Source organism: Schistocerca nitens, chromosome 3 (assembly GCF_023898315.1).
Source record: "Schistocerca nitens isolate TAMUIC-IGC-003100 chromosome 3, iqSchNite1.1, whole genome shotgun sequence".
Lineage (NCBI taxonomy): Eukaryota > Metazoa > Arthropoda > Insecta > Orthoptera > Acrididae > Schistocerca > Schistocerca nitens.
This window is the reverse complement of record NC_064616.1, coordinates 218,270,803-218,284,431: the sequence shown is the minus strand read 5'-3', so window position 1 is coordinate 218,284,431 and position 13,629 is coordinate 218,270,803. Positions and strand designations below refer to the sequence as shown.

Genomic DNA, 13,629 nt, shown 5'->3' with positions numbered 1-13,629 from the left:
AATGTATAGATATAACAGAGAGAATTTGATAACAACAATGAAACTATAACATACAATACAATTTGTAGCCCCCTTACATACTTTTTACCTTATGTTGTATTAAGTAAAGTCATAGGGCACAAATGGCTGGGAGCCCCCGAAGATCAGCTTCAGCCAACATAATTGGAAATATCTTCCTTATCTCTCATTCCTGCAAGCACCATTCTGTCGCAAAGTATGCGATTTGGGTGCTAGGTGTAGGTGCCTGTATGTGCGTTTTGTTGTTGTTATTGTATTGTCATACTGTATTTCTATAAATATTTGCTTAGTCTCCATAAAGTTAAAATCTATAAATTAAAAAATGCAAGAAATAATAATGTACTCAAAAATATGCATGTAAAACGATTCAGGAATATCCTAAACACTAAAGCATATTAAAGAAAAAAGGTTGTAAAAGAGTTAAACTCACATGGAACTAAAAGAAGCAAAATCACAGACACCAGAAATAATTACTGGCATCTATGGATTTAAATAAAAGGAAAGAAAATGGAAAATCACACCCTAATATACAGGTACAAAAATTAAATTTTAATATATTTCATTTCAATGCTTCATTTATATCAACAAGATTTAGTAATCAATTAAAAATTAAGATGTCGAGATTTATCTATCTTTTATGTATGTTAGGGATTGAAAACCCTAGTAGATTCGACAAACAATCTAGTCATCTTCAGATCATACAACATTCTTGAATAAGCCATAAAATATTCTTGATAAGTGTTGGGGCAATATGTCTTCAAACATCATTAAAATCTTTCTGTGTGGAGCCATAATAGCAGCAATACTAATCAACAATGTCTTAGAATCTGTAGCTGACTACAATGTTAGACAAAACCTGTGATCCATCCAAATAAAGACTTCAGGTGCAATCTTGACTTCAAAGGTTTTCAATCTCTAACATAAATAAAAATTTACACAGATTGCACAACTCCTGGTGGACAATGTTAACAAACTTGATACAATCTATGTAAAAAGTGAGAAACTCATTTCATGAAAAACTCTATTTGTTACATTACCGAGTTTTGAAAAATAAATAAAGCTCAATTTGCAGTACTGGGCTTTAGAGTTTTGTGTGTGTGTGTTTTCTTGGGATAGAGGGCTTGGTGAGAGCTACATGGATCAAATGGAATTTGGGGTATCAGGGTTTCAAGTCATATGTGGGTTTCTTAAGATTGAGGGCTTTGTTTGAGGTATATAGGTCAAGCAAGACCTATCAAGCCAAGGATTTCTGCCCCCCCCCCCTTTTTTTTGAGAATTTCATGTGGTTGTTATTTGTTTTGGGTTGGTGGTGTTATTTTCATTGGCATCTATTTACTTTGTCTCTGACCCCCCCCCCCCCCCCCCTACTTCTCACAATTGTCCTGTTACTTTTAGTCCACTGCTGGAGTTAAATATTTTGTGTGCTATTTATCTCAGTTTGTTGTTAATGAGTAAAGTCATGATTGCCATAATGTATAAGCTTCAAATATGGGTATCTACTATCTTGATAACATCACTGGTCAAAGCTGATGGATGGTACCGCAATTTTCAGTTTTGCCAGTCCCAAAACTGTCACTAGAACATATACGCTATCAGATGAAGAGATGCGAAAAGTCTTACAGATTCAACTGTAAACTTATATGTTGTCACACCAACAATCAGTCATTGAGATGACCAAGCTGTCATACAAAAAAAGATTATAATAAGGCCACCATAATATTCTTCTTGTTGAAGATGCGTAGAAAGTTTCTCTCGGTGAGGCACTAAAATAATACATTAAATAGTAAAAGCCACACCAATATTAAGTTAATAATATTGATTAATGTTAATGTATTTGTAAAATAAAGATACAATTAAGTAAATTATTCATAGCCTTTACTGAGAATGTGGCATTATATTCAAATATGTGAATTTCAATTTAACAGCAATATTCCCTACATAGATGGGAAGGAGAACTTTTTGTCTGAAAGCTTAAATGTTGTGCAGTCTTTCCAATGTGCCTGTCTGTAACTCAGTGCCTCCAGAACTGCTATTTGTATAACAAAGGTTGTGGTAATAGACTTGTCCCTAGTGTAAACCAAGGTCTAGGTTAAATTAGAATGTAACAGTTTGGATGAGAGTTGTGGAAACAATGTCATGACAAAACATACAGTTCTTTTCACATCTCACAGTTATGTCCCTGAGCAAAGACTATTCATGTGGACATCCTATTGCTTTTATGGTCTTTGTTTTCCTAATCTTTTGATGACATCTGCTGGCAGTTTCTTCAGATTTGTATAAATGAGATATAAATTATATACTACTTTCCCTGGGGTCGACAGAAGCGTCCGATCCCATGCGTCGGCTTTGACCCGTGACGTAAGGGTGTTGTCGTGTGTGACATCATGACGTAACGGAGTTTGGTTTGAGTGTGGCTGTCTCTGTCTCCAGTTCTGTTTTATCTTACTTTATTTACCTTTCTGATCTGTTCGTTCTATCTCGTGAGATTTTTTTTTTTTTAATTTAAAAACACTTATTACTTATTTTAATTATCTGTTTCCTCCAATTTCTGTTTTAGTTTATTATATTTATCTTTCTGATCAGTTCGTTCTATCCCGTGAATTTTTTTTTTAAAAAGACAAAAAACACTAATCAGCTACTGAAGCATTTTGATCTTCTATGGGTTGTAGGGGTTACGACCCCTGGGGAGGTGGGTGGGTATTCATGCATGGCTGTCTTCACTTACACGTTGTAGCTACGCAAGGTGTCTAAATTTGTTTATATTTAGTTTACCCCCCATCGAAAACACCCCATTTCCCGCGCTTGTCCCGTTAGTGTCATTAGGCTTCTTGTGGAAAGTGTGTGTGTTTGTTTTTGTTTCCACCATACTTGTGATGTCATGGGTCAAAGCAGACGGTCGGGATCAGACGCTTCCGTATTTCCCTTTCCCTATGGTACTCGTGTTTTCTAATTACAGATTTGATACATCAAGAATGCTCATTCAAGTGACAACAGACATTAATGCTTCTTCCCATAAACTACTCCACAACTTTCTGGTGGTCTAACATTCTGTACATAGTTCTGAAACCATTTTTATATACTTTGCCCTGCATAATGATTTTCCTAACTGGTTGGTGAGAATTTTAGTATACACCTTACATACCGTCTACAAAATCCTATCGCACTGTCCCAATATTGTGCACTAAAGCTATCACGGCATTGCTCCAAAAAGTGTGTACTACCTACTTAGATAAGCCTGCATTACATGGTAAAACAAGTTAACAAAAGGTCTTTCAAAACATAGTGTTTCACAAATGTACGACAGTATACTTGAGGTACTTTCATGATTTGTTTTATAAAAGTTGGGAAGTGGTCCTAGTTATAAAAGGTTAGTCCAAGCTCTCTGACTACTAGTACAGTAATCTCCAAATGTGATAGTTAGTCTTGGTGTCAGGTACTAAGGATAAATCTGTCGCCACACTCAACATTATGGGGAAGCTGCTGAGTGGGGATACAGCTATCACATCACGCGCTATTGCATACAGACTGACATTTTGAAATATAATCTGTGCACATTCCTATTATTTCTTACTTGCAGGGCAACGTCGTTGTTGTTGTTCATAATCTGAGGCTGTTTTGCTGATTAAGGGAAATAATCAAAGAGGAATACTGCCATCCACTTGGGACTGGAAAAATACGAAACTGTCACTTCTGTGCATAGCTAGGCATCCCAGAAACAACTATCACGAGAGATGATACAAAACATATGTTCTGGTCTAGTCTAGTATAACCAACATCGTTCCACAAACACGTAATTGTCTGAAACAACTGGCTCACACTAAACAATAAATTTGTCTCAGTAAGATCATTACATCAGTATAAATACTTTGAGACATGTGGCTGTGGATTTAAAACTTATCACAGTTAAGAGAATTATGGTGATAACTGGAACTGTAGTTAATGAAGCCGCTAATAGACGATTGGTGCGTAAATCCAGGTAACTGTAAACACTAGTCACAATTCGAGCACAATGAATGTCGTAAAATGTGCAGTGTTTGATTACACATAAGATCACATTAAAATATATATACATATATATATATCTGATTCATCTTACCTGCACACATTCACAGAAGGGTTTGGATTGAGGCTAAACAAGATGACATATTCGCTGTGTGCGTTTTCCTTTCTTTGGGTTTATGAAGTTTAAGCCTTATATTCTATTTATTAGCTAATATACTTCAAAACTACACATCTGAAAATCTGTCTCACAAATCAAGAAGAGATTCACAGCAGTGCTTGAGCACTTCTCATTTTAAACCCCTAGCATTACTGTCAAACAGGCCCATCATCATATTTAGTAATACGAAGCAGTAAATCTGATCGCTCCGGGCGACTGAAAATAACAAAGACGTCCTCCTATAAACTTTATTAATTCTGACACTGTTTCCATTTCTTCGTCACTCTGTCCACTTTAGAGTTTTCTGTAGACATCATACTGTGCACACAATTAGAGCGCGAAAACAATGATACAATCAAACACATAACACAAAATCACCTATGGCCTACACATTGGACGCGCACAGCGTAGACAAATAATATCGCTGGATACGCTATCGACCATTTTAGTTGACGGTTGTCCACATTTTACAAACAAAAATAAACTGCATATGTTCATCAAAATCGATTACTCTCGTTATTTCTTTTTTCCTCTGACCTCACTGTAGCTTATGAATGTCTGAAACATGTCCTTAAACTTTTCAGTCACTAGCTATTGTTCAGCACAGATTTCCGTTCTCATTAACCTTCGGGTCACTGTCTTTAACTCGCAACTATTTGTTGAAGTTCCCAAAGCACATCGCCATCTATGTTTTTATTGGGTATCGGAGAAGCAGCATAACAAGTTACTGGGGATTCAGAGGATAGAGTACAAATATTGAAATAATATATAGTATAGAAATTAAATTTCTGCTCTATAGCTTTAAAACGTGTTGTTTAAAACTATGCTGAATGAAAAAGGTACATCAGCTCTAGCAGCGAAGAAAGCCGGAGGATACTTTTATATCGTCTGAAGATGTTAAAGGCCCTTGAACGCTAAAGATATGTTAATTTCGCAGAAGCAAAAATTATGTATGCAAATAACACACTATGAGGAACAGAAGTCCCAGTGGGCATATCAGTCTAACTATACAGCAGTTTTTAAACAAACGGTAGCGGTAAAGGTTTTGCGTCTTGATTTGTTTCTTACCTTTTCAAGTCAGTCTAACCATACAGCAATTTTTAGACATTAGATAAGAACCGATACATGGTCTGTGTCCTTACATTTTAATCATGAAGCAGATATCAATGAGCAGAAGTTATCAGCAGTTAAATCATAATCTTTAACGTTCCTTGTTATTTATTTACCCTTTAGTTTTTTTATACGCTGGCAGTAAGGGACAGATGTTTTTAACAGCTCTGACAAATTCTAAAATTGTAGATTTCTCTTTCCCATTTCTCTCGTATTTTTTCCCCTTAAGCTATACCACACAATCTTTTAAAATCATTTTTCTTCAACCATTTTAATATTACTTGTAGGCAAACTATAATGTATGGTACATACCGTTACTACTAAAATGTACGTATTTTCTCATGGACGATTTATGGTATTTGACAATGGGACATCGATGTTACATCATTAGTGACACTTATGATGCACCCTACTAACTGGATGCAGAACTCTAGTATGTGAGTATAAGACTTCTGCATGCCTGCATATCCCTGTCTTTTTCCATTCATTTTGATCGCTCTGTATGTGATTAAGAATTATTTGCTCATTTATAGTTGTAAAGTTATACCATTTACTGATACAGTTTTTCAAGTATATAGGGCACTATAATATCAGTGTAAGATTGCAATACATTATTAGAAGATGCATTCATAAGCACAGGAATTTCCTCCTTTACATAAACTAGTAATTTGCAACTGGTAAAAGAAACTTAGTGTCCCAGAAACATTTCCTGTATTTAGTAGCTTTGCTTTTGCACAGGAAACAGATAAGCACCTGGAACACTTTCCCCAAATATTTAACCCTTCACCTAGTACAGAATACCTGGTCGCTGGCAGTGTCCTGCTGAGATTAAAGTAGGGTTTCCACAAGCATGAATTTTACTGTGCCACCCACTCCCCCCATCACCACTACTATTACAAATAAGTTAGCCCTTCTACAAGCGAAAGCTGGAAAAGCTACTTACGCGACTTTCAAGATGGGGACAAGTGAAGTTATTTGTATGGGACTTGCACAGTTTTTAAAAATGTTCAAATGTGTGTGAATTCCTAAGGGACTAAACTGCTGATGTCACTGGTCCCTAGACTTACACATTACTTAAACCAACTTAAATTAACTTATGCTGAGAACAACACACACACCCATGCCCGAGGGAGCACTCGAACTTCCAGCAGGAGAGGTTGCACAATCCGTGACATTGCGCTTCAAACCGATCGGCCACAGTTTTTAACTGAAGAATTGATACTGATGTTGATGGAGAAAAAACAGGTCCACAAACGTTGGGTATGGAAATGGGTATCTCGTAAGAATTGTTTGGGGATATACAATACGCTAATAAGGTAGCTATCTTCCAAGGAGGTCGTTTCGTTCGAAAATATTTTCGAATGAGTAAAATCAATGCCTTTGAGCCACATTTCTGGCTCTATACAAATGTACAAGTATCCGACATGACATGTCAGCTTGTATTAAATTACAAGTAACAGTGTGATATCAGCAACTGGAGACACTGCAGCATACATATTACAATCTGAAGAGCACTACAATACACTGAAGGTACATCAGAAAGTAAGATTTTTGTGTCAACAGCTCTACCTTATTTTTATTTTTAGAGTTATTCGTGGCTGTGAAGTGTCAGACTTACTGTAAACACAGCATTACATTTTATTAACTGGAATGGTAGTTAGTTCTGTAAGCAAACTTTGTACTACTTTGCAGAACAGTCATTAGTCAATGACAGAGCAAATACTAACACTGTTGTATTTACATTTGTTTTTAATGAGGGTCAAGAATAGCTTTAAATTTCTAAAACCACAAATAAATTTCCATGTCACCATGGTATTTACACTCAGTCGCTAAAGCAATCATATGTGTGTATGTCCAGCATCTTTTACTAAACCACTGAACTGATTTCAACCAAGTTTGGTGCAGGTACTTCCTTTATATGAGTATCATCACTATTCAACAGGCATGTTGTGCAGGTAGTATCGGCATGCCTGTCATGGGCTACACATGCAGATGCTCATGGCTGACCAATGAGAATTGGTTGGAAGAGATGGAAAGAGGGGAGGAGGAGATGGATTGACTGAGAGGTGGGAGTAGGAGATGGTGATGGAGTGACAGAGATAGTGTAGAGGAGGAGATGGACAGATAGACATGGAAGAATGAGGTGGACAGAGAGAGAGAGGGAGAAGGAGGGGAAGCTAGGATGCGATTGACAGAGAGAGAGAGAGAGAGAGAGAGAGAGAGAGAGAGAGAAAGGCAGGTAGGAGGAAATAGAGAGTTAGAGATAGGAAGCGGAAGTTGGCCTGAGAGACAGGAGAGGATGGGATGACCAGACATAGAGGGAAGTAGGAGATGGAAGGAGGAGTTGAAGTGTGCAGGGAATGGGTGGAGGGGGTGGACATATACAGAGGAGGTAGGAAGAGGTGGACAGAGACAGGTGAGAGGAGATGGACAGAGAGAAGGGAGGATGAGTTGCCTCAAAGAGACTGGAGAGGAGGAGACTGGCAGATAGAGTGAGGAGGAGGAGCTGGACAGAGAGAGGGAGGGAGGAAGACGGTCAGAGAAGGGGAAGAAAGATGGCCAAAGAGAGGAGAAGAGAAGATGGATCAGAGATGGGTGAGGATGAGACATTCATAGAGAGTAGGAGAATCTGATGGACAGAAATAGGGGAGATGGACACAGAAGGGTGAGGAGGAGGACATAGGCAGGGAGATCTTGAAGGGAGAGGTATACAGAAAGAGAGAGGGAATGAGGAGGTCGACAGACAGAGTGAGAAGAAGAAGGTATGTGGAATACATGTATAGAGCATGTACATTGGCAAAGCTGTGTGGAAAAGGCTGGCACTGAACCAAAAAATATCAGTAAATATTGACTGTTCTGCACTAACATGAACCTCGGCAATTGCACACTCTCAGTTACAATGCTTTTATTATTAAATTCGTCACTTCAATTAATGGTAGGCTATTTCATTACAAATAACTGATCATAAGGAATTGTTGAATGTTAGAATGAGATTCCTATTGCATAGCTTAAGAACATTTTGCCACTTCACGGAGTATTTATTTACTTAGTCGAGAACAAAGCCCATTTTGGACATGACACTAACATTTCACATACATGAAAGATTCAAGATCTGTGCTGTTGACATACCAGAGACGAATGAGAGCAGATCAACCTCGGGGAACCTGCTGAAGCTAGCAGGCGATGATGGGGAAAGTGGCATCATGCAGGAAAGTTACACGTAAGTAGGTAAGACACAGCGCAAGTAGGGGGTTTCCACATGTATGCTGACTTATTCGAGTGGTGGTGGGGAACTGCACATGAACGTAATTCATGCCAGTGTGAACCTGACTTAAGTCCAAGTCGTTCACTTAAGATGCCAATAAAGTCGATGCCCTCAGAATTGTGAGTCCAACCATCTACACAATCTGGCAACACTGTAGAATTTAGGGTTGATAGGATGAAGTGTTGTCTTCTGCTCCAGTTCTTACAGTGATGTATCTGCTAGTGGTCTGACAGTAAATGTTGCACAACATAGACACAAGTAACAAGTTCCTTTATTTTTTTAAAGAGCATTTTCGCTATCTGCTAAAGGTATCCGTCTAATGAAAACTCAAAGAAATTTGCTTCACTTTATAACACACCAATAATAGCAAAATCTCCTAGAAAGATTTTTACAAAATAGCTCGTGGCTACATCAAGATCAGAATAGTTTATACGCAGGTGTTTCCTTACTCTATAGCAGCTACTGGCTACTGGCCACCGACCACCCATCACCAGCCACCTGATGCCACACACTGCCAAACCAGGTGCCGTCAGCAGAGTAGAGTGTAAAGTTGAATCCGATGAGAGCTGTTTAAGAATTGTAAAATAGAGCTGCACACGGGAAAAAGGTCTAAGATTCGTGTCATATTGTTCGCTTTGGGTTTGATAGAGAGGAGCAGATGTAGGCAGCTATCATGCCTAAAAGGATTTTCTTGTCTCAAAAGAAGGATCGTTCTGACATGAATTGAAGTTTGTATAATTCACATATGAGATGAACTATGCCATTTAAACTTTGTGTGACATTTACATTCAACAGACAAAGTTGTGTAGGAGTATTGTGTCCTTTAATTCAAAGCAACAAAAATCAAAGGGTTGACTACTCCGCATTTTTGTTTGTGTGTCGTTAGTTCGTTCGTTGGTCACTCCTACGCCATAATCTTTCTGGTGACGACTTGTGATGCTCTTCTGTTAACATCTTCAGAATTAATTTATGGCTGAGCCATAACAAAAGTCATCTCTGTAATCAAAGGATGGTATGGACAAATACAGTTTTTGCTCTGGTGGCACAAATAGGTGTTGTGAGCTACTAACTCCTCCCCAGGGATGTGCCCATTGCAGCTGGCATTTATTACCAAAGTATGAGACACCTTTCGATCGCAGAACAAGAAAAGCGACCAACAAAACTGCATCAAGCGTTGCTATTACATGAGAACACACTCTGCTGATGCCACAAAAAAAAAACTATCCCAAAGTTTGTTTGGCACTCATTCCCCATACACTATGTCCTCTGATTCTTCTGCCCTCAGTTGATTACCTTTACCGCTCCTTATCGAACAATAAAGAAGAAAATTGCTTTTCACAAGAAAATGCACCTCAAAGCATGCTTGACAACATCATTAAACCCGAATCAACAGACTTTTATATAGAGGTGTTGAATTGGTAAACTAACTGAGCATGTCAGCCTGTGTTAGAAAATGTTGGAGAATACATTGTTAATGTTTAATTTCTCTCTTTGTTTACTCTTGTGTTCAATAAACAAATGGAAAAACGCTGTTAAAATATGTACTGTACTAATACAGGTGAATTACAGCCTACCCTGATAACCTTATGACAAAAGTCTGTATTACTAAACAATATAAAGCATATGTAACATGTGCATGCCTAAATCGCCACCAATTAGTAAGATATTACACATTTTGTAATTTGAATGGTCAGTGTTTCTGTGCTGTCTTGTGTCATTCAACAGTAGTAAAAGTGTCCAATGGAGTGCACACATTAAGAAACCTAGTTATTAAGTAAATCAGTGAAACAGTTTCCTAAATAAAATCGTGTATTCACAAGTACTTTGACAGTGATGAACAAACTTTTTATGTTTCTGTGAGTAATGGCATTTACACAGAGTACAAATTTTTGATCTTGCACATCTTGATTGTTCTTCAGAACTTAATGGTTTCATTTCCTCAGTTTCAGAATAAATATTTCCTATATCTTCCGCCACGCACCGTTGGGTGGCTTGCGGAATATAAATGTAGATGTAGATGTAGATGTAAGTCTTTTTTTGACCATTCAATAAATTTCTTGTGACAGTTTGGTCCTTTTACAAAACAGGATATTAATAATGTCCATCGATGTACTTGATATAATAAAAGAATCCACTTGGTTTGTGTTTTTGATATTTCATTCTGGATTAATTTTATGGATTTCCCTGAAGGGCTAAGCACACTTTGAATATGCAATTTGCTTGACAGTTATCCATCTTCAATAGGAAACTTTCAAAATCAGCAAAAAAACCAAATGAAACATTTTGTGTATGTTGATAATTTTTTAAATGTACATATAAATCTTTTTCTGGCATTTCTACTGTTGATGGTTGTTAACTTAGCAGCTTGATGTGTGATTATCGAATTTTTCTTTACTATTGAAGTGGAGTAGACACAAATCAAAAATAAATTTTACTCTATTTTGTCGAAAGACGACATGTTGAGAAACGTGGCTGTTGTACTTAAGGTTTATAATTTATATAAAAACAGCTACCAGCCACATGTATGGTTTAAAAAGGTTTATTATCTTCAGACCATGACCGGTTTCGGATTTTCCTTTACAAATCCATCTTCAGATGGCAGATTACACGCATTCTTAGTTGGACCTAGTTTTGTTTGTGTTATTCGTTTGCTGCACTGGGAAAGAAAAGAAATATTTTGTTGTCATATCGGTAATGGTATTTTTACGAAAGATTTACTTCTTTTACAAGATCTAATTGCTCATGAGATGGTTTTTATAAACATTAGTAAACTTGCAGGTTAGTGTACTTACGAGCTGTGTAGTTCTGCCTGTTGCATTTTTATTCATTTGACTCGAAACAATTCTAGATAAATTTTTTATTTAATAATAGTGTGAATTATTTCCATCTTTGAAATAAAGGAAATTTAGATGTTTCTGTTTGTTACATTTTGCAACTTTTAATACATGCATTTGATGTTTTTGAACAAACGAATAAACACTAAAAGATACATTAATTTCACACAGAATGTTCAAGTTCCCAATAAAAACCATTACTAACTTTTTTATATTTATTAACTCCTTATACATTTTTATGTATAGAATATAACGTAGATTTTATAGACAACAGAAAACATCTATGATTGTTATTTTTTACATTACTACATGCTTGTTTAGTTTATCTGGTAATTCAGTGTAAGAAGATCCTCTCAGCAGAACATATCTGTTAATTCCTAGTTGTAAAACAATAATTCTATTTAATGTCCATTCTGACCCACATACTTGAAAATTAACCATTCTTGATAAAATATCTTGCTTACTATTCTTAAATTTTTTAATGGACTCTCTTTCATTTGTGATTCTATAGTTTACTGTCTGGAGCTTAAATCAAGCAATATTTTTACTTTTTTTTTGGTATTCACAAATAAGTTTAAAATTTACTTTCAATCTGTAATGTATTCTTAGATTATATTTCACAATTTTCATAAATTTCGGTTTTACCACAGTTAAGAAATGTTAAATTTCAATTGAGTTTACATTATTTTCAAATTTTATAGTTTGTAATCTGTTGGCAAATGCTTTATCATCTAGATAATCATTGACTCTTCTTTGTTTTCTTTCTCCAAGACGTTGGTAGAAAATGGAAATGCTTTTAGTTTTGAACATTTCATCTAAGTAGAAAGTAACTGTTTTCAAAGAGTTCCACCTAGCACCAGCTGAAGCAGAATTTAGTCAGTGACTTGATATCTCTATATAAATGTAAATACATCACATCTATTTACTATACCATCTTAAATTATTTGTTTTACAATAATAAGTTGGATTACTGAAAATTGCTCCATTATTATGATTAAAATTTGATATATTCATAAAAAAAGATTTAAAAATTAGAACAGAGAAAATTATTTTTAATACATATTTTAAAAGTAAGCATGAGACAACTTTCCTTTTTTATTTTTCATGTATTCTGAAATACACTTTTTACATTTATTATCATGTTTATCTATATGGAAAGACTTTGTGTAAAAATAACTAAAATCCTTAATTTGTTGACAACCAATATATTTTCTTGAGGATGGATGAATTAGTTCTTCATCATTTTTCATCAACAATAAAGTTTTCGAGGACTCTTCCTAGAAATTCGTTGTAAATGATTTTTGTAATAAAATTTAGAAATATTTTCCTACATACACAAGGAATTCGTTTTTCATTGTACACCTTTACATGATACCCATTTACACATTGTCTAGAGATCATTCTATAACCATCTTTTATGTATTTTTGTGAAGTGGATTCATCAGTTAAATTGTTAAATTCTCGGTGTTACACAGTTTGGATTTAAGAGAGACACAGTCTGAAGATTGCTTCAGCAGTTGCGCTACCATTTATATAAAAAGGAATAATTAGTTTTTTATAAAATTTCCATTTTTTGATTTGTATCTTATAATATATTTTTAACTTAGAAACTAACTCTGATGATTTATTACAATCAACACCAATTAAAAATGAATCAGTTGTAGCAGTTTTTTTGGTGAATACATTATAGTGCTAGAAAGTATCAACCATGAGAAATACAATGATTCATTTACATTTGTGAATGCAGAATTTAATCCTGAGAGTCAGCCTGGAAATTGTTTACTTATAATTCCTCATGAGTTATATTTAAGACCACATTTATCTAACTCCACACAAAAAATGCATTAAAGAGTAAAAATGTTCCATCAGAATAAATGTTTACTGCACCTTTAAGTAAAAAAAATGTACCTAGTGGCATTTTAATTTCTGACTTCAGATATTCAACGTTTAATTCTCATGTCTGTAAGTTTATCATATACATTATACCATCAACAAATAAAATAACAACACTATTTGTAATTGAAATAATCCATCTATTTTTTGTAAATTTTGGAGTAAGAATGTTAACCAATTAATCGTGCGTTCGTATCACTACCTATCCACACCCACTTCTTATAAATAAATATATAGAATTCTATTTGCAAGTAAGTAGTGATCGAATATATTAACTTCACTTTATTTTTCGACTGATTCATTTGGATTACCTGGAGGTTCAACTGTTGTATATTTTGTAATAGTGATCT

The 13,629-nt window shown here is 35.5% G+C and overlaps 1 protein-coding gene across 2 annotated transcripts in view; it reads right to left on the bottom strand.

Annotated features, from left to right (window-relative positions):
* The window catches only part of LOC126248172 (DDB1- and CUL4-associated factor 7), a 135,072-nt gene extending 130,498 nt beyond the window's left edge, over positions 1-4,574 (bottom strand). For both annotated transcript variants that reach the window (XM_049948939.1, XM_049948940.1), the window contains exon 1: positions 4,115-4,574. In XM_049948939.1, coding sequence (XP_049804896.1) covers positions 4,115-4,124 — 10 coding nt within the window. In that variant the 5' untranslated portion in view covers positions 4,125-4,574. The remainder of the gene's footprint in view (positions 1-4,114) is intronic.
* Positions 4,575-13,629: the final 9,055 nt, after the last annotated feature.